At 50.3% G+C, this 21,797-nt stretch overlaps 2 protein-coding genes across 2 annotated transcripts; one reads left to right on the top strand and one right to left on the bottom strand.

Annotated features, from left to right (window-relative positions):
* The first annotated feature begins 565 nt into the window (after positions 1–565).
* LOC107312390 lies at positions 566–5,383 on the top strand. Its single transcript, XM_015859782.2, has 2 exons — positions 566–660; positions 1,127–5,383. The coding sequence occupies exon 2, from the start codon at positions 1,130–1,132 to the stop codon at positions 2,186–2,188; it is 1,059 nt and encodes a 352-aa protein (XP_015715268.1). The 5' UTR covers positions 566–660; positions 1,127–1,129; the 3' UTR covers positions 2,189–5,383.
* SELENOI (selenoprotein I) lies at positions 3,996–21,620 on the bottom strand. Its single transcript, XM_015859781.2, has 10 exons — positions 21,470–21,620; positions 12,233–12,301; positions 11,813–11,921; positions 11,083–11,157; positions 10,645–10,907; positions 10,055–10,163; positions 8,996–9,044; positions 8,522–8,702; positions 8,189–8,371; positions 3,996–6,582 (listed from the first exon to the last, which is right to left on the bottom strand). The coding sequence occupies exons 1-10, from the start codon at positions 21,515–21,517 to the stop codon at positions 6,466–6,468; spliced, it is 1,203 nt and encodes a 400-aa protein (XP_015715267.1). The 5' UTR covers positions 21,518–21,620; the 3' UTR covers positions 3,996–6,465.
* Positions 21,621–21,797: the final 177 nt, after the last annotated feature.

The raw sequence follows: 21,797 nt of genomic DNA, 5'->3' as shown, positions 1-21,797 counted from the left end.
GGGGTTGCCATGGTATTTGTCTCTGCTGTTGCCATGGAGAGAAGAGAAGGTTGGGAATGGGGGGCTGCTGCCAGGGCCACCAGCACGTCCCCATGTCCTGCAGTGAGGTGTCAGTGGTTGGACTGGCCCACAGCTCCCCATGTCCTCCTCATTGAAGCTAGGACCGACATCACCTCTCCCAAGGAACATGAGCTCCCTGCCAGTATAGCAGCAAATAGATTTATCACTGATTTCTTGCATCTACATGGATACACACATATCCAACATGTCACCAGCGCACGGTGCTGAAGAGGAAGAGGGCCACCAAGAGGACAAGGGCCTGGAGCAGCGTGACACAGGGCAGCACTGCCAGGACTATGGGTGCAGAGCATGGAGGAGCACTGGGAGCAAGTGGGGAGCCCCCCAGCAGATCAGACTGCACAGGGCCCATATACGAGGCACCCTCTCCTTTGCATGCACCAGGGATCAGGTCAGGTAAAGATGGGCAGTGGCTGCCCCTGAGTTTCCCCTGCTGGGGAGGGGGGGTGACTGGATGCCCTGACTGGGGCCACAGCAGCCATTGTGTGTCTGAGGGATGTCACCATCACGTCACAGACACGGCCCTGTTTTGAGTGGCTCCATGTGGTGGCCCTCTATCAGAAGAGCAGCTGGGAGGAGGAGGTGGGTAGGAACAGGCTGCTCATCACATCAATTGGCCTCATGGCCAGGAGGCACCACACCAACGACAAGGCAGGAGCCAGCTGGTGTCATCCAAATGCTGCCTGGACACAGACTGATAAAGGGGGATGGGATGGGATGGGATGGGATGGGATGGGATGGGATGGGATGGGATGGGATGGGATGGGGATGGGGATGGGGATGGGGATGGGATGGGATGGGATGGGGATGGGGATGGGGATGGGGATGGGATGGGATGGGGATGGGGTGGAAAGAGGAAGAGGAATGGACTAAAATTAAGTAGAACAGAATGAAATGGAGTGAGGTGGAGGGTTCAGCTCTGCACCAGGCTGAAGCTGAAGACATTCCTATCCCTGTGACTCCATTCCCCTTCCCAGGTCCTTGCTTCCCAAGCAATGACCACAAAGGCTGGCACTCCCCACAAAGCCAAGTTTGCTTTCTGTTTCAGGGCATGTCAGCAACAAAGAGCAAGAAGATGGACAGGAGGACGGAGCAGAGTGGCAGGAAGGGGCCTGGCCCCACATTGCACACCTCATGCCACAGGGATGGACTCTCCCCATGTCCCCAAGAGCCCTTGGGGGCCACAGCATCCCAGCACTGCCAGGGCATTCCGTCAGAAGACGTGAGTGATGGTTCCATGCCTTCTCCATCCAACAGCAGAAACCACCGTCGCAAGAGTTCCATATTCAGCTGGTTGAGGTCACATCGGAAAAGACAGCACAGAAACAGGTCGCAAAAAAAATCAGCCTCTGGAAGAAGTTTGCCAATGGAAAGACAAGAAAGAACTTCAAGTCCACCTGCCAGCTCAGAGCTCAACAGGAACTTACCCTCCAATATCAGCATGGAGGATCTCTCCAAATCCCTGATGGAGTCCTTGGATACCACGGAAATCTGCCTCAGCCTGCTGGCCAAAGTGGGAAAAAACAATGACAACGATGCTCAAAGGGTCCGTGGGGGCTACTGGAGTGAATACCCCGTCTGCATGCAGTGCTGTCGGTGCCTGGATGACAGCTGCCCACACCACAGCAGCTCCTCAGCCAACACAGCCATGGCCACGCTGACTGCCTCGCTCTGCTCCGTGGATATGATGTTGTGGGATGAAAAGGTTAAGCTGAAGGTTGGGTTGCTCTTTGAGTTGTCCGTGGGTGAGACTATAGTGCATGTATGGGTGGAAAACGTGTTGCTGCCCAAATGTGGCAGCGAGGAAGACTGCGAAGAGTGCGGAGAGCCCCTGTCTAGAAGGCCCAAAGACTTGGAGATGCAAGAAGGGGGGTCCCTTCCTACCACAACCCCCGTGTGGCCCCTGCCCCCGTGGGCACAGCCAATCCCCCCAGATGCCCTGGAACGGCTGCAGAGAGCAGGGATGGAGCCTATGCCCCAGGTGGAGTACAGGGGGTTAGGGCACGGCATCCCAGAGCTATGCCTCCTGTGGTGGCGGAGGATGAAGAGCAGAGTGAAGAACCGAAAGAAAGTGGAGACAGCCGAGGACAGCAGAGAGATCAGCGTCTGATGGCGCTGTGGGAAGGGATCAGCTGCTGTCCGCCCCTCTGTTGCTTGAGTCTGAGTTCTCAGCTGTGGTGTAGGGAGCCATGTATGGTGTATTGCGCCAGCAATAAAGCAGACCGTGATTATCAGTCCTCAGGTCTCACCAGAACTTGGACCCCCTGTTCTAGACCCACATCAGAGAGTCCAAAGGAGGTAGACGCACCCATATGACTGGTTCCAGTACCACGGGTGGCCAAACTGGATTCCCCAAGCCTCACAGCCTGTGCTGCCTGTCTGCAGAGCGCTGCTGAAGTGCTATTGTTCTTAACGATCCCTTAAGTATGTTACACCTACCGCAACAATCCTCTTAGTGGAAGCTGTGGGGATGGCTGACAAAAGGGCAAGGTGTCGTTTTAATACACCTGGGTGTTAGTCTGGATGGAAAGAGCAGGGCTCAGGGCATGGGGAGAGGACACAGGGCTCTTGGGCTCATTCAAGGCTTTATCCCATACTGTACACAGGTGGGATCCAGCCACTGTTGGGGGAGCAACATCCCTTGGCCCCAGCCAGAGCTGCCACCAGCCCATCTCTCCCCATGTAGCTCCAGATCTATCAGCCTTCCTGATGGAAGAACTGCAGAGCAGAGATTCAAACCTCAGCATCCAGCTCTTCTTTGGTGCAGTCTGGCGGCCCCATGTGGATACGCTCATCTCCTGCAGTCGACATAAGTCTTGCTCAGGCTGATGAGCCACAGCAACCCCAGATGTGCTCATTAATAATAGAGCACCAGCTGTGCAAAGGGTTGAACTTGGTGATCTCCAGGAGTCCTTTCCAACCCATACGGTTCTGTGATTCTATGATTCCATAAACATGGGTGACCATAGATAGAATGCTGTGCTGGGCCTCACCAAGGCATCTCCCTAATTCCTGGCCTCAGCACCTCCCTGGTTAAATCAGGTGGCTGCAGCACCGAGAGCAGCTTATTGCCTTGAACACAGCTCCAGTCGTGCTGGCATGAGGATAAGGTGGGGATCACCACGATTAGCGCCGAAGCCAACAGCTAAGAGCTCGCTGAGAGCTCAGGCAGCTCTGATGGCGCAGAGCTGCGTCCTAACTTGTCTCCTTCTGCTAAGAGGATCTGGGCAGTGCAGTTAGAGCAGGGTATCGTCTGTGCTTTGAGAGAGAGCAGGAAAAGGCTGCTGGGTGAAATGCTGCATCTCTGCCTGCTCTCTGCATCTGGAGCATCCTCACATGCAGCAGCAGCCCTGTGGCCACATGCCCAAGATATCCCAACTGTTACAGGCTCACACAGCAGGGCTCTCTATCCTCCCCCAACCATTATACTCACTCTTGTAGAAAAGCCTTGTAGAAAAGCGAGTAGAGTAGTACATAAGAGTAGTTGTTCCTATCTGTAGCCTTTTATGCTGTATGGGCTGGTGCCACCCTGTGGCTCCGTCCATGGGAAGCCTTGAGTTGGGAAGTAAATAGAGCCTCAGTTTGGAGAAAGAATGTTTGGCAATTATAACTAGATAACTCGAGCACAAGGCAGCTGCTCTCCTGGACCAGCCCTAGCAATGAACCTTGAACAGGTTTCTTCCTGCTATCAGGCTGGATTGAGACAGAAGAGATTTAAAGACATGTAAGACATAGAATCATAGAATTACCCAGGTTGGAAAAGACCTTGAAGATCATCAAGTCCATCAAGTCCATCCCTTTTATCAACTCAGCGTGTCCACCAGCAAAGAAGCATCTATTCAAGAAGCAGTGACACGGACCAGCCCCAAGAACCCAAAGAGACACCGCCACCACAACACAAGCACCCTCAGATGCAGTTAGCAAGGAATAAATTTATTTTTTTTAAGACTTAAAACCATTATTCTTAATAAATAATTTGTTTCTCCGCATGCCACACCCCACCATGGCAAGACAAGATGGTTTGGTCTTCCCCATTCAAGTGTTTCCGCTCCCCCAAGAAGCTGGGATCAGCAACCACATCATTTCCAACAGCTCAGACAGAAACCCACCCAGCTTCACAGCAGCACGAGTTGGAAACGGCACTGGACGTACACTGAGACCAGGGCTGCTCACACCTGGCTTAACCACAAGCCTGGCAGCAGAGATGAGCCAGCTTCCTTTCCAGCACTGATTTAAGCAGCTATTTTTCTAGCTTCAAGGTGCGTCGCATTAAGGCACCAAAAACCCAGGACTCTCCAAAAGATAAAGCCTGTGCAGATAGGAACTGGTTCCAGTTCTTCCAGAGGCGTTTTTCTCCTCCAGCACAACACGTAGTTGCAGAAGGTAAGAGAGGAAGCCCTGCTTCCGTGTATTTGTAACTTTGATTTCGTTCTTCAGGGTATGTTCTTATGGGCTGCACCAGCTCACAGCCAACAGATGCTGCATAGGTGCTAAGGAGACCGAGTGACATCCCAGGGGTGAGGTGGGACATCCAACAGCACGAGAGAAGAGCCAGGGTAACACAAGCTGCAGAGAATCAACCATCCAGCCTCCACTTCTGCCCCGTGCTGCCAGCACAATGCTACCACCTGAACAAGGCCCAGCACGGCTTGTGTGTACCTCCTTGATTGTATTTCGTTGCATTTGCATCATAAATTCAAGCACAGCCCAATTCTTTCTGTGCACTTCAGGTTTGTTTTGCTTATTTCCTGTACAATGTCAGTACAATATTCCGTGTACGCTACTTTATTTAGTAACTCTGAAAACCATTCCCCTCCCCCCCCCTCCCAGGCGAGCCATCATCACAGACACGGAGCCAGACACACAGGGTGCTGCCTGGGTGGGGGGGTTAAGTCTGCATGACAATGATCTGAATTCACACACACACACAAAAAACCCCAACAACACGCCAAAAACGAAATAAAAAGCATTAAATAGTAGTTACAGTTTGAAGGTTCCCTAAAGCAGGAATAAAGGACTTCACCTGCAGAAGGAAAACATGCTGTGACGGGGTGTCCATGAACCACGCCGCACAATGATCAGTGTGTAAGAGACTTTGTTCCCATGGTAGATTACATATGCACAATCTGCTGTGCTTGTTTGCTTCCGGATGCAGCCTTTCCAGAGCCTGGGTTTAAGCTACACTCTTCATTCAAGCACAGATCTTCATTAAATAAATTGAACAGAAAAGAAAATCAGCGTTCGAGTCTTCACCACCCCACTCAATTAACTCAATTATAAAAATGCTTTAAAAAAAAAAAAAAAAGAAAGAAATCAATGCAAACGTGCCTTGTACAAATGGACAGTAAACAAAGATATCCAATGGATGAGACATGCAGCCGCTGCGGACAACGAGCTTGAAAACAAAGTGATGTTTGGAAAGTCACCACATACACACATGCAAACACCTGTGAGCTTTCTGAAAGCGCACACTGAACCAACACGACACACGTTAAGGTGCTTCTCCAAGCTGTGATTTGCTCCTATCGGTGAGCTGGGGGAAGGACGATGTGCAGCCTGGCTGCACTGCTATGGAAGGAGAGGCTCAGGGACCCAGCAGAGCCAACCCGGAGCAGCAAGTTCATCCCACTGAATGGAGTTTGGCTTTGTGTTATACAGGTTAATGTAAGCCACATTTTGCTGCCATCAGAAAGCCCAGCTCGCAGACAGAGAGCGCACAAAGACAGCTGCAACATGGTCCCAGTACCCACCACTTGGGCAAGGGAGAGGAAAGCTGCCTTCCCACTTCTATGTTCCTCTGAGCCCTGATTCCTAAAGCCCCCTAAGTAAAACGTTACTGTAAGTTTGGTGTGGCTTTAACCCCTGCTTTAAAAAATAAAGGGTATGAGCATTTGTCCAAATAAATGAGTGCAAGAAGGCAGGACAGAGATGAATGTGAGAGAACTGTCACCATCTGCTCCTCAAGTACCAGCCCAGGACGAAGGCTAAGAGGGTTAAGGGAAAGACAGGAGCTCGACCACAAGGATGCCCCCCCGACCTTACAGAAATCAGCTGTTACGCTGGGTTTGGTCAAGGTGCTTTGCTCAGGTAAAGCCATTTGCATCCCCAACAGGCTTTACCTGAACAAGTGCTGGGGATTGAGGTTGTACTGGGAACATTCAGCTGGTCTGAAATACAGTAGTAGTGACCTGAAGGCGACCTGAAGCTTGTCCAGCTTCACCCAAAACCGTAGGCTTGTGTTGGTTGAACAGCAGCAGATGCTGCCCCATACCAGTCCCACCCTGGCTGCACTGGATACCGCGTGTACGTTGCCCTGATGTCTGTCCAGAGGATAGGTTTAGATCTGTGGTGATGGTTGAACTATTTACAGGTATTTGCAGCAGATATTTACAGTACTTCTGCAGACCGCAAGCTGATTTTCTCTTCTTCCATTCCTAGTCAATCCGGAGTGGGTTTCTTTAATGAGAAGGGTCGTATATTGAAGTGCCTGCTCAGCTGGCTCACCTGAAAACAAGAACAGAGTTAGCAAAGCTCACGGCTTTGATCTTAGAGCTTGATGATCTTAGAGGTCTTTTTTAATGATTCTATGACTCAATAGCCCATCTTGCCACGGAGCAGCCTTGTTTCTATCCTGCCCTTCTCAAACACAGCAGTTCCTGGATGTGTTCAGTTAGGAGTGGGGGTCAAGTGCAGGGTTGCAGAGAGGAGGGTACCCAATATCAAGTTTTGGATCATCAGGTCCCTTTTACAGCAGCCTGAACTTTCACTGTGTCTTCTAAGAAATGAGAACACCACAAAGGGCTGAGAGCTGCAGTGGGAATGCAGGGAATCTGCTTTATGAAGGGAAGTATTCAGTCTCTCCTTTCAATATCAAGGTGTAAGAGCTGCACCTGTAGAACCACACAGAAGCAGTGCAGCAGACAGAGGATAAAATCTAGTGTGCCATCAGTGTTCAGTCATTGCAAAGCCAACAGAAAACAGAGCTGAGACCAGCAACAAGCCAGGGCAAAGCATCTATTCCAAAAGGGTGCTCCCAGATTCATAACAACTTGGGACTGTCACTGTTCTACAGCTCTCCACATCACTACTGAGGTTCTTCTGTACTGAGAGAAGAGACAGCATAGATGGAACCCTGGAAAACTCAAAGTGGGGGCAACATAAACTCAGGGGGAGTAGAGAGCTGGAAAACTCACTGCAGGGATGGGTAAGTCTGAGCAGATGGGATTACACCGTCCTCAGCCCCGACTCCAACAATGACTCCAAGACCAAATTTATTTAAAGCTTCTTAGCTATTCAAATCCTTCTCGCACATAAGTCTCATTACACTAATTAGAAAGACAAGACAACGTGGGTATTACTTCCTTGCTGTAATTACAGTTCAAACTTGACTCGTGGAGGCTCTACGTTAGTGATGCAGCACTGAGGGCACAGGGCTACCCAAGGAGGGTGTGTGACATGGCAGCACCATGGGGGCCCTTGCCCTACTTCCTCAGCAGCTTCCTGGGGTGTTTCTAATTGGATTTGGCCTCCTCTGAATTTGTTTTCTCTCTTGATCAAAATTCAGGCAGAGTTTGCTCAGACCAAAGGGAACAAATCAGTCCCTGGATCTCTACACAGCCACAGCATCACCGTGCTCCATGTCAGCTATGTGTCCCTGTGGCTCCAGATTGAGCTCAGCCACATTGACACCCACAGCAGATCAACTTTTGATACTAAAACTCACAAAACAAACACTTCCATCCACCATGTAGACATCACATCCACTGCTGTGGCTATCTACGGGAACCCTTCCCACTGCCTCAGGGTGTGGATCACCCAGATGGGCAGACGTATGAGCTGGTTTCTAGGTTAAAACCACAGCTACAGTGTGCGAAACAGCAGTAGAGATGCAAGTAGAGATGTTTCGGACCCCTAGATGGCATAGGAGCCCCAAGCCACGTTGCCTGAAGCTTGCTTTAAACCCAGCCTACAGCCCAAGTCTCTCACTCAGCTCAAGTTCCTCATGTAGAGCTATGTGCACTGACACCACCACTTTAAAGCAGAGCATTTTCTGCCCCGAGGAGCAGCTCCTGAGCCTTCAGCCCAATGCCCATGAGCCAAGTTCACCTACCACGATCACTCCATAGTGGATGTGCGCCAAGGTGAGGAATGCAGTTAGCAGGTAGAGGAGAAGCGTCTCGCTGCTGGGTGCAAACCCAGACACCACCACGAAGAGCACCAGGGCTATGGGCAGCAGCATCCAGTTCAGAGGCTGGCAGCGAGTGCTGCTCATTTGACAGACGATCAGCTGGCACTGCAGGGAGAGAAAGAAGTCAGAGCCCTCACCAGCACCAACCCCACAAACCCACAGCTGTGCATAGCACAGGGGAATGTGTTTTACTTGGTCATGGGAGGTTTCACACTTCCCAGAGGCTAAAGTGAAACATAAAGCAAAGCCACTTACAGAAATGTTAGCGAAGGCGGTTCCAACCATGAAATAGAAGAGCCTGGGATGGACCTCCAGGATGTCCATAGGAGAAACAAAGATCCAAGTGGTGCAAAGAGCAAAAAGCAACACTGGGGACACCAGTGGCAGCATGATTTCATAAACAGAGTGGTGCTTCAAGGTGTTATTTTTGTAAGCCCTGAAAGGCAAACAGACAATAACCACAGTCACGTGGGGATGATGCAAACCTTCATCGGTAACCCCAAACCCAAGAAACTCCTGAATTATGTGGGCTGTGAACAACAGGACAAGCCTGCAGAAGCTGTGGGTTCTTCAGCAAGCTGCTGAGCAGCCTCCACCTCGCAAGGTGGAACCCTCTGATGTACAAAAACCACAATGACATCCTGAAGACATTCATCTGAGAACGAAAGAAGCTGCAAAAGGCTCTGGGAGCTCTTGTAAAGGTGCTAACGTGGAGAAGGAAGAACTTACTTGTAGAAGTTATACAGGCTCATCGGCAGCGTCACGGTGAGAGCACAAGCTGAAAGAGAAAAAGCCACATTACTGCCTATGCAGAGGATGTTACTGTGTGCACCCCACTGTGGTTGTGCTCTGGTTTCAGCTGCTTGCAAGCAGAACAGCTCAGAGGTGCAGGAAGAGCAGCTCAGCAGGTTTCCAAGCAGGTACTTGAGATTCTGGTTCAGAAGTTGTACTTATACACTAAGGTCTGCTGCAAACACAATTTGAGTTCAACAAAATGACCTTTCAATGCTTAAAAGCTGCATTAAGCAGCTCAGTGTTACACTCTGTAACAGTTCAATTACAATATTGTCTTCAATGGGACCCTACAGTCAAAGCCATGAAGGTGCATCACAGCTCTTCCTTGTTTATCCAGCAGAAGGTATTTTAACACAGCTGTAAATCTTCCTGCTTTTAATCACTTAACTCCTGTTTAGACACACAAACCCAGTCCACATACACATCCTGCCCTATTTTTCACAAGGGAAAAGTGCATTTATTATTCATATATGAAAGTATGCATCTGCCAAAGAAAAGCTCAGAATATCCACTTGCTTCAATCTGATGCTTGTACTTTTCTTAATGTAACAACCCCCCAAGACACGTCGACTTGGAATTACGTAGTAATAATTAGCACCTAAAGAAAAGGGCCTAGAGTGAGACGAGTTACATTGAGGAGGACTTCTGAATAAGCCAAATTACATTAAGCAAAGATATCTCTCCAAAGATAGCTCCCACCTGCATTATTCCCTGCTTTGTTCTGATACCTCTTGGAAGAGCAGCCAGCCCTTCTGCAGGAAGGTTGTGCACCCTTGGATTGAACTTTTAGATGGGTGCACAGAGGGCAAGGACCCCAAAGAGAGCTGCTTTCCCCACCCTATAGATACATCCTCCCTCTCTGTAGCAGCCCCAGCTTTTCTCATTCCAGCAAACAGAACATCATTATAAAATAATTAAGACATTGGGTTTTAGGAAGGAAAAAAAAAAAGTTGATTTTGTTTAAAAGACAGGCTTTAACATGGAGTTTCTTACCAATAATCATTGTAGTGAATAGGTCTCTATATAAGAAATTAAACAGGAAAGGTGCATACCAGGCCTCTACTCCTACAATGGCTGTCACTATGTAGACAATTGAAATGGTCTGAAAGAAAGCAGAGGACAAGCAGAGGTGAGCAGAACGTAGCTCAGAGGAATAGCAGCTCAACAAGTGCTTTTTTAAAGCATCCCTTGTGTTGCTGCTGCTGCTGCAGGGCAACACAACCAGGATCCGCTCCTTGTATATGAGGCCTTTACACAGTTTGAACTGTAGCATGGAGATGTGTTCTATATTACACATTGCAGTGACCAGCTCTGAACTCCTGTTATCCATCTGCTGAAGCCATTACTGGGAATAGGCTACAGAAAGATCTTTCAATTGCAGTGGTAACCCTTGTGTGAAGTTCCCTACCCCCTGCCTTCCTGCGCTAGGCAGAGGTCCAAAAGCACAAGCAATGAAGACAACCTCCCCAGAGCACTGCATTATAAAGCTTTGGGCCTTTCACACATCAGCACTACACTCCAGGCACATCAGCAACCTGCTGAGCTTCTGCTGAAGGCAAGCAGTGGTTGGGATGCATACTTACCACCTGGCTGATGTCATATCCCCAGGGCAGGAAAAGAATCCCTGTGTTATACTTCTCCCAGTGGGAGAGGATGAATGAAAACAACACCACCCATAAGAGGAGGTAGAGAACGAAGACACTGACACCCGTGGAGCCCCGGCCAAAGGTGGAGTAGACCGTCACAACGAAGTATACACAAGCCCAGCTGTCCAGGCCATGGTCAAAAAGCTCTCCCAGGGGTGTGCTGGAGTTGGTCCTGCGAGCTTGTTTGCCATCGACACCATCTGAGAAGAGAGCAAGGAGAAACAGGAGTTTCTTTGCAAAACACTTCCTGGAAACTGCCCTAGAGCAGGACATGGCTGAAGTTCAGAATCAAAGATACAGTGAGCTCAGAGATAAACCAACATACAGCTGAACACAACCAACACAAGTCCCCCAGACAGCCAGATGAAGTCTTACCTAACGTGTAGGCAATGAAGTTGAGGAGACCCACAACGACCCATACTCCATTTGGAACGTGCTGGTGGTCAGGAGCTGCAGGGATCAGAAAGACCCAGGAGTAGAGAGCTCAGTGTGTATGTTCAGCGGGTTTATTTTGGCACAAGACATACAGAACACAAACCAGCAGGTCACCAGGACAAAGTACCCACACAATGCAGTGATGGTAGCTCTGCAGGATGATATAACAGAGCTATTCCACTTTCCAAGACATATCTGTCCTCTGTCCTCAGGTGCCCGGTCACAGGATCTAAAGTCTTGTGATGGCAGCTAGCAAATATGGCCCAAATGCATGCCATGGAAGTGTGTGCCAATCAAGTACTCCTCCATTGCTCTCTCAGTGCACCAAGCAGAGCCTCTTAAGGATGTGATTCCATGACTCTATGCGGTTATACCCTGCCTCTGCAGCCACACGTGGGGAATCCTATCCCAGCCTGCATCCCTGCCAATTGAAACTTAAGTTCTTCCCTAATAACCTTGTCCTCCTTCTCTCCTCCAGCAGTCTCAGCAGACAGACAGCTGAGCTGTTAGCAACTCTGGGAGCCCAAAGGTACACCTGAAAAAGCAGGAAGCTGCTTGTTGGCCACAGCCTCACGTGAGGATGAATGGAGGTCTCCTATGAGCAACAGCAATGCCACAAATGCTGTAGACTGACACCATGTACTGTCCAAATAGAAAAAGGCAGCCTTACCAGAAGCGTAAAAGTCAGGGTCGAAGTATGCCATGAGGAAGAAGTTGAAGACAAGCAGCAGGAAGCCAGAAAACGTTATGAGATTTGGGGCCAGCCAAGTAGGGAAGATCTATGGGAAAGCAGCAAAAGAACAAATGAGCTCGTTAAAACATGCAACAAGGCTGCAACAGAGACCTCGTTACAATCATCCAGGTGTTAGACAACACTGCTTGGTTGCATCCAACATCACAGGGCAGCACGAAGCTTCAGGCTGCAGTGCAGTGTGCTCAGGGCAGGCTGCCAGTTGGAAGGTCGTGCCCACTTAATTAGTCACACCCCAAAGGAAGCAGGTCTTTCCATACAAGCAGGGCCTTTCAGCTGCAGAAGCCTTGGCAGCAAGTGGTGTTCTGCTGACCCAGTCAGGACAGGAGGAGGTCTCACCTTCACTATCGTGTTCCAGAAGGGATGCATGACGTACACAGACAGAGGGTTGCTGTCCACGGCGCTGTACTGTGAATGAGAGGGGAAATAAAAGACAACAAATCATAGTTAGTGCTCCAAGACCTCTTGTAGCAAGTTAAAGAACCTGAGTGTCAAGGCTTCACTTGCTTGAGCCTGGAATGGAGTTACATACAGAGGACAGTGAGCAATCACAGAAGTCCCACGTAAAATTCAGTCCAGATTAAACCCATCAAGCTGACAGCTCTCGCTGTCACACATCTCCAAACACTTGGAAGAGCACTTTTCCTTCCAGAAACATAGAAGATGTTTATATGCAAGAGCTCCAGCCCCCACCCCCATTCTGCAGGACATAAATCATAGAATCATCAGTTGGAAAAGAGCTCTAAGATAAAGTCCAACCATCAACCCATCCACACCATGCCCACTAAACTACATCCTTAAGAGCCACATCTCCATGTTAATTGAATGCCACATACATGATCACCACCAAATCCTACACGCCCCATTACAATTGAAGCAGCAAAGGGTCATTTGGCAGCCCCCAGCACAGCTGACCTGGGCTGGATGGAGACACGGGGCATGGAAATAAAAGACCCAAACAAACAATGGAACAGGTTCCAGCTCATAAGTTACATTTCGCCATCACTTGGCTCTCAAAGCACCACAAAGCTGTTATCTGCTTTCCAACTCACGGCCCTTTTTCCAGCCAACATCACACTGTCTAAAGTCCTCTTCCCCAAGAAATCACTTTGATAAGCGTCCCAAGGAAAACAGTTCCATTTACTACAACATTGCTCAGCTCATGTGCTCCAGGCAATGAACCCTGGGACAGTGCCCACACAGTGTCGGGTATTGGTGCTTGCTGTCACCCCACAGCAGGGGAAAGCTCAAGTGCAATGGGAGGGAGTGTGATCCAAGCTCCCACCCAACTTATCTCATAGGATCTCCCACTATATCCATCGTGGGCAGCTTCAAGCATAACCCCTCCAGGCTTTAAACCTGTGTAAGAAAGCCCACCTACTTCCCCAGCCATCAAAGCGATTGTATCACTCCATTCCCACGTTCCCAGTGGGCTCAATCCCACCTTTAGCAGACATTCCTGCTCCCACCCTATGACAGATCACTCTGCTTCACTAACCAAGCACTATTAACACGCTCCCCTTGGTCTTACAGCACCTGCAAGCCTGCAGGGCCTGCAGCAATGCAACAACACCCTGAGCCTGCCATCGTATGAGACAAGGGCTAAGCCATGAGGAATTTCCATCCCAGCTTAGCGCAGTTTCAGGGGACAGAATTTCAAACACTTGATGAGATAATAGGATTTGGGCTAACTACCAACTAGGGGAGGAGAGCTGGAGTCTGATTAAATCTCATTATCCCAGTCACAGCCTGGAACAAGAAAACAGATGCCTCAACAGGAGCAAGGCAGGGGAAGGACCCTGGGGAGGGTTCCAAGCCACATCTCAGCACATCTCTCCCTTCTCCATATAGTGGGGTAATAAGCAGCTTTTCCCCATGCTCCTGACTTGTATGCAGAGCTCATAGATCCAGAATGACCTGATTTTGGTTGGGGGTAATGCTCAGCTGTTTTGCAGAGTCTTACTGATGCTCTGGTTTCCTTTCCAGAAGGTTGGGGCTGATGGCCACGAGGCTCTAAGCACAGCAGTGCTCCACTTACCACACATGTACCTGCCGTATACCAGCTGCCCCAGCCTACCTGCAAACCAACATCTCCTTCTCCATTGTGAACCCCCTACACATCTAATGGCTTAACATACACCACTTGCCCTTCCCTGAGTCATTTTTCCATCAGGGCCAGCAGTCAGGACTCGGATTTCTGCCTTATTTTCAGGGAGGGAAGGACAAATGGAAGGAATTTCGTATGCCCCAGAGGCTCCTATTGAAAGCAGACAGACGGCTGTAATGGACACTGCTCTAAAATAGCACCGTGCACACAGACACTGCTTCTCCTTACAATGGCAGGAAGGATCCGCTCCCATGGGGTTTCACTTTTAAGCTTCATAAGAATACAGCCCAGCCAACTTTGCAGCATCAATCTCACTGTCAGCACCTCCCTGTGCTCCATCCCTGCCAGCTGAGCCCCTTGTATCCAGTCACCTTATCCACATGCTCTCTAACCTACACATTCTCTAGCCACACAGCACAGGGATATTTCCCATCAGTATTAAAATGAGATTTACCTCCAGGAGGCTTTTTCCAAGTAAAGTTGCTCTAAAAACCCCTTCCAGGGTGAGGTTTCCCCCATCCACTGCATCCCATCTCCAATTCTGCTGGACAACATTGCCAAACAAAGGAAGCTACAAGAAAGGCTGTAAATACAATCAGCACCTCAGCACAGCCCATAGGACACCACAGTGGTCCCAGCTGTTATGGCACAGCACTGAGCTGGTGCCCATCATTATGGAAGTTAGAGAGAGAGGAGCAGATCTTACAGCTTAAAACCAACATCAATTGTGTGCATGGAACATTTCTTTCCTATAAGGAAAGGCTGAGAGCTGGGGTCGTTCAGCCTGGAGAACAAAAGGCTTTAAGGCAACGTCATTGGGGTCTTTCAGCACTTAAAGGGAGCTTATATATAAAGACACGGTCTGGTAGTAATACGACAAGGGGTAATGGCTTTAAACCAAAAGAGGTGAGGCTTAAGTTAGATGTTAGGGTGACATTCTTTACTCTGAGGGCAGTGGGGTCCTGGCACTGATGCACAGTGAGCACCCAAGGCCATGGATGGGACTTTGGGCAGCCTGCTCTATGGGAGGAGTCCCTCCCTACCCACAGCAAGCGTTGGTCCCTTCCAATCCAAGCAATTCTATGATATATTCTGTGATTTCTGGAAGATCCAATTACACGCTCAAGGAAGAGATGTATATTTATAGCCCAGATTCTCCTAATAGCTCTCCCGACCAATAAAACAATGCAGCTTTGAAGTAACCAAGCTACCAACAGCAGAAAGCACTTCATCACACTGGCATCCGGTGCCAAACACACAAAGGGCTTTGGGATGGGCTGGGGGAGCACCGAGGCAAGAGCAAAGCAGAAGGAGCCCCAGCACATCCATAAGGCCATTTCCTACAAATCTCCTTAAGTGCAAAGGGAGAACAAGGCTAAGAGCCTCTTCCCATGGGGCCCGAGGTAATCCAGGAGGCTGTGAACTCAAACAATCCACAGCAACTGTCATCGAGTAGATCTGTGCCAGCACAAACAAGCCACGTTTGCACTATGCCCACGCTCGGCTGGTGCATTACAAGCCGCATCGTGTTTTAATGGTACTTATTAACTTGAGTCCTGCTGATCTTCCCTAAGGTCAGTTCTCAGGCAGTGTAAGAGTGGAGCACGTTGGCAACGTTGAGCACAGGACTGTCGCGTGAACTGAGGGTTTGGCATAGAGGGATGCCAGCATCACCAAACCTTACCCAACACTACAAGCCTCAATGCTGGCACCACATCCCTCCTTTGGCCATTTTTCAGTCTTCATTCTGTACAGGTTAAATAGACAGGGATTCTATCAAAGTCTTTTTCCTGCAACACTGACAAGCCTTGCTTTCTTACAACACCCCCCAAGCCCCACAGGCTGTGCAAATTACATTGGGAAAACATTTCTGCCCTACCCACAGCCTCTCATGGTCAGAACCACAGCTCTTGCTGAGACTATCCCTGCCTTCTTCAACACACCCATAGGACCCGCTCTTGCAGCAAAGCCAACCACTGGGGAGAGGCTCGTTTCTCCCTGCAGATCAAGAGGCAGGAAAGGTGAAGAAGGCGAGTTGGTGTGGACAGAGAATCCATTGTGATTCCCCTAGAAAGAAGTCAGCCCAACTTTTAACTGTACCTATCAAAGGAAAACACAAACCCACGCACATCAGGAGATGGCTGCAGATGAAGCAAGGCATTGCTAGGAAGGAGGGGGAGGACTACCTTCAAGTTTCAACAGAGGCATGTTGAAAGAGACAAATAAAACACTTTCTTTTTTCCCTTCCCAAAGCACCTAAACCTTACTCGGTCTCTTTTCTTCCTTTCTGCAAAGAGGAAATTCATCGTTAACAAAAATACAGCAAAAAATGCATCCACTTTGCAAGCCCTGACAGCTGCTTTGTGCAGGGCTCCAAGCACAGCGAGTTGGGGCAGTTACACAAGCCCTAATAACGAAGCCATTTTGTGAGCCAGCCATGGGAAGGGAGGTGTCAGTTTCCACAAGGTTCTGTCTTCCAAGCAGTCCCAGCAGCCAAGAGCTCGCTGTTAATTAGCAGGGAGTGACTCTCATGATGGGAGTTTGTTGCAGCTGAGATTCGATGAGCAACAACACACCTAACAGCAGACTTGCCGTGCCACTCAAAAGACAAGAGGTGGGCTGATCCTCCATAGCAAACAGGAATGTTTCTCAGACTTCAGGAGGGAAGCTACAACTCCCCTGCAATGAACAGAGACGTCTACAGCTCAATCAGGTGCTCAGAGCCCCATCCAGCCTGACCTTGGGTGTCTGCAGAGATATCTACCAACTGTCTGGACAATGTGTGTCACTGCTTCATGGAAAAGAATCACAGCATCATTCTGGTTGGAAAAGACCTCTGAGATCACCAAGTGGCCTCCGTGAAGTTAGAAATGGGCAGAATGGGAATCCACAGCCAAAATGTGCTTTGATACCTTCAGTACCTTTAGTGAGAACTATTGGTGATGGGTGGATGGTTGAACTGGATGATCTTGTAGGTCTTTTCCAACCTGGTGATTCTGTGGTACTGAATTTGACAGAGGTTCAATATCCTGAATTTAACATGAGAAAAAGAGAAGAAAGAAGAAAAGCACCTCTGTCTTCTAGCTGCTCACCTCAACAGTTGTGAAACCTGGGAGTACTCTGGGGCTTCAGGCACCCTTTGCAACACAGCACTTTAGGAAGTGGCCATTTAAAGGCTGGCACAAGCAGAGCCTCAGAACAATTAAAGGAACTGTTGGGGAAGGAGTTAAGTGATTCAAGAACAGGGCTCAAAGGGCTCTTCTCTGCTGCACCGCACCCTGTCTGCTAAGGACCCTGCAGGAGAAGCCAAGCAGCAGCCTCAAGCCTCCCATCCAGGTTGCTAACATCAAAAGCCTCTCTCAGTGCTCTGACTACCAGCTGCATTGCTGTTCCATTGGTCTGAAGAGCCACTGGCACACATCTGGGTGTCTGCAGATATCTCTTCAGGGCTTGTATTTCCAGAGGAGCCTGTGTGAGGCTGCCAGGACAGCTCCCAGCCATCTGCTTCCTGCAGTGCAGCATCTGCAGCCTTGCTCTCCGAGGTCCTTGGATCTGAAGGGAAGAGGATTTCCTGGGGCAAGACAAATATGTTCAAAGCACCCATGTACCTGCATGCCCGTGCCTCTATCTGGGTGATGCTCACCAATGAGCATCCTTCTGTATGGCTCTGTAAACAAGGAATTGCTTACAATATTACAATATTGCTTACAATAGCTTATGGCAATTCTATCACATTAGTATTTTAAGTGGCACCTTGCAGAGCACCTTTCTCACTGGGGTAACAGCCCAGCTCTTCCTGGCATAAAGTATCTGCTATGTGACATCATCACAGCTTGAGCTCTCCATGCACGAGTACACCCAAAGTGCTCAACCAACGCTTGGACCCGCTGAGGCCCCAACACCAGGACAATGGCACAACTCGTAGTGCTGTCGCCATCCTCAGCCCAGCAAACATGACAGCAACCCTATGAAGGCTTTGTTTCACTGCCCACGCAGGTAAGGAGACAAAAAGCCTTTCACAAGAGCACGGGTGAGCGGGCAGCTGCCAGCCTCCTCTGCTGTTATCACTGCCCCCCTGTGCAAAGCGTGGGCACAGGCATGGAGGGATTTCAAGGTGCAGCATTTCCCAACCCCACAGCTCACTTTCTTCTTGCAGATCTTGCTCCCAAAGTTTCCCATCCCACCTTTGGACCCAAGCAAGACACGTGTCATCACCTCCCCTCTTGGGGTGCAGCTCTTGTGCCATGCAGGTGCAGTGCTCCAATGCCCTGCTTTCCTCTGTCTCCCCACCCCCAGGGCATGAATCACCCTTAGCAGAGATAACACTGGGCCAGGAAAGTCTGCAGGAACCCTGGGACCCCAAAACACTGCAACCAGCCATGGAAGTTGGCACTATCATCAAGCTACAGCGCTCTGCCCTCATTCACTTTGCCTTCCTGCAGCTGCTCCTGGCACTGTGGCAGCCCCCAAGAAATGAGCCCAAAGACTGCATGCAGCTCATCGAGATGCACAAGGAGCAGCAATACCAGCGCAGCATGCAATGCACGAAGCGTCCTTCCCTTCTCTTCCTCATCCAGCTCCAGGCACCACACTCAACAAAGCCTGCACAAGGGCGAGTTGTTTGGGTTGCACTGCAAAGAAAAAAAAGCAGGACTTGGGGGCAGCCTGGAAGGAAGAAAAGTCTTTTTCCTCGAGAATGCAAAACAGGAGCAGACATATCTGTGAATGTTCCAAACGGACCCACTTTCCCCTTTACTCAGTAGATTACAGAAGCTTGCCAGAAAGTGATTTGCAAGCTGGCTTTGAAGAAACAGGCCGTGACTTCTGGCATCCAACTGCAAGGTTTGCAGCCCTGAACAGCAGAGCCTGGCTGAGGGCATCCGGTGCTGAACAGTAACACAGCACCTGGTTTTGGCTGAAGACATTCGGTATTCAAACAGGAAGGTCAAAGCATGTATTGCTCTGCAGCCTTAAAACAAGCTTTATTCCTGATAACAAGCCCTTCGGTCTGCCAGAACTATCAGCCCATTGCACCAACCTGATGAGCAGGAGGAAATACTGGAGCAGACTCACTTAGGATCTGTTTGGCTTTCTGACCATTGTGAGCAGCATCTCCTTGGGGAAGCTTCAGCACTGTCAGGCAAGGGGGTAAATCTGGTACAGCAGAGAAACCTTTCTGTCCCATGGCTTAAGTTATATCCTAAGGTATGTACCCAAACAGTACAACCTCCTGCTGAAGAAGTGACAGAGCTACAATTAAAGGTTAAGCCAACACTGAACGTTTTGCTGCACAACCCCCTTGCATACAAGAACACTTCAGTGTCCCATCAAGAGCAGATAAAGGGCAGAGGGGCTGATAGAGGATGGTTCCCTCCACATCAGCCCCATCAGCAGCCAGCCAACCTGTGCCATAATACACACACCTACCTCCCCCAGCCAGAAACGTGCACGCTGCAAAGCTGAAGCCATCTGGCTCCCAACTCACCATCTGCACTCCTGGCAGCCGCGGGAGGAGCAAGAGCTGGATGAAGCAACCTTGCAGAAAGCAATTCTGCTCCAGGAAAACCAACCAACACTGCTGGGAAAGCAGGGATGTGCTCCTGCCCTTCTTGCCTCCTCCAGGCTTTTCTCCAAACCCATAACATGCTGGCCAAAGCAGCAAGAGGAACAGAGGGACAACTGTAGGTTGTAGGTTTGCTTCTGGCTGTGCATCCCCTTTTTGGCTGGTCCCACCACTTTCCAGCTGTGGGTACACGCTCAAGTTACATGGCTGAGGTTTAACACAGGATGCAAAGAAAGCCACGCAGCCAAAGCTAAACTGCTCCCCTGACATCTTGCATTGACATCCATTCACACATACCCCGCTCTATACTCTCCTTAGGAGCATTTTACACTCTTACAGAAGCTGAACCTAAAAGGGAAACCAGCTTTGCCTCAGCAGTGACAGACCCAGGGTCAGCAGGTAAGGAAAGGGCACAGGAGGATACAGTGCAATGCCCACAGCAAGGCTGGAACGCGCCACTCAGTATCACAGGGTTGCACCGCTTCATCAAGGCTAAAATAGCATAGAAAAACAAACACCCAGAGCAAACAAGACGGGCAGAGCCCTGCCAAGCAGCCAGAGGCATCATACAGCAGACACGATGCGCTTTGAGAGCTAATTGTGAACCTGCCTGCTTTTATCAAAGTCCTTATTGACTCAATAAAACCACAATCTTTCGAGCAAGGCTATTCCTGCCAGCGAGACCGCAATCCTGCTGCTGGAGCACAAGCTCTGCTGGCTTCTGCCCCTTTGGTCCAGCTGGGAATGGAAGCTCTATACCAGCAAGGCTCATATATTGCTGCTCAGGGAGGCAACCCTCCCTGGTTGTCCAACCCCAACCCATTCCACGTCCCTCAGTGCCATATCTCCATGGTTCCTTAACACCTCCATGGATGGTGACCCCGTCACCTTCTGGAACAGCTGTGCCAATGACTGACCACACTTTGAGAGAACAGATACTCCTTAATATCCAACCTGAACCTGACACCGCATGAGCCCCCAAAAGGACAACAGCACCATAAGTGACACTTTATAAGACCACCACATCCCCCTTTGTGGGGCAGAGCCCCATGGAAACTACCTCCCACCCTCCCCAAAGCATCAAGGACCCCCCCCCCAGCATTAAGACTCTTCCATGGCACAAAGACCCACAGCTAAAGGACCTCAAAGTGTCATCCTCCCCCAGCCAAAAGACCCCACAGTGTGCACTGCACTCCACCCCTCCCAGCTAAAAGACCATACAGTGTCCTACTCCCTTCCTAGCCAAAGAACCCCATTACATCTCCCTCCCCCTTCAACCAAAGGACCCCACAGTGTCCTACTCCCTTCCTAGCCAAAGAACCCCATTACATCCCCCTACCCCCTTCAACCAAAGGATCCCACAGTGTCCTACTCCATTCCTAGCCAAAAAACCCCATTACACCCCCCTCCCCCTTCAACCAAAGGACCCCACAGTGTCCTACTCCCCTCCTAGCCAAATGACCCCATTACATCTCCCTCCCCCTTCAACCAAAGGACCCCACAGCGTCCTACTCCCTTCCTAGCCAAAGGACCCCATAATGTCCCCCTTCAGCCAAAGGACCTCAAAGTGTCCTCCATTCCTAGCCAAAGGACCCCATTACATCCCCCTCCCCCCTCCAACCAAAGGACCCCACAATGTCCTACTCCCTTCCTAGCCAAAGGACCCCATTACATCCCCCTTCAGCCAAAGGACCCCACAGTATCCCCACCCCACAGCCAAACGGCCTCAGTGTCATCGTCCCCCCCCTACAATGGCCAAAGGGCCCCACAGCATCATCGTCCCCCCATCCAAACGACCCTATACACTGCCCCCCACCCAGCATCAGGACCCCAAGCACCAGACCCCCACCACTCTCCCCACTCCACGCTCCCACACACCCCCAGGCCACGCTGTCGGCCTCACTACCTTATACTTGCTGAAGCCGGCCAGCTGCTCTGCCGTCACGTACTCCATGGCTTCCACACCAACCCGACCCGGCCGCCCCACAGCCGCCCCACGCCGCGCCCGCTCGGCCCCCACCGGCCGCCGTAGGCCGCCTCCCGCCGCCGCATCGGCCCACCCGGCGTGGCCCATGGCGTCACCACGCCGCGCCGCCTCCCATCGAGCGGCTCCGAAGTTACCTAAGAGCGCCCCCTGGCGGCGGGGAGGGCGCATTGATGGAGGTGTAGGATCAGTGGTGGCCTTGTTGAACATCATCCCATTAAGCTCAGCACAGCGATTCAGCCTATCCAGA

This window comes from Coturnix japonica, chromosome 3 (assembly GCF_001577835.2).
Source record: "Coturnix japonica isolate 7356 chromosome 3, Coturnix japonica 2.1, whole genome shotgun sequence".
Taxonomy (NCBI): domain Eukaryota; kingdom Metazoa; phylum Chordata; class Aves; order Galliformes; family Phasianidae; genus Coturnix; species Coturnix japonica.
The sequence above is the reverse complement of the archived record's forward strand: the minus strand, read 5'-3'. Positions and strand labels throughout refer to the sequence as shown.

Excerpts from the sequence above, each read along its gene's own strand:
- LOC107312390 (XM_015859782.2), top strand. The coding sequence starts at position 1,130 with ATGTCAGCAACAAAGAGCAAGAAGATGGACAGGAGGACGGAGCAGAGT.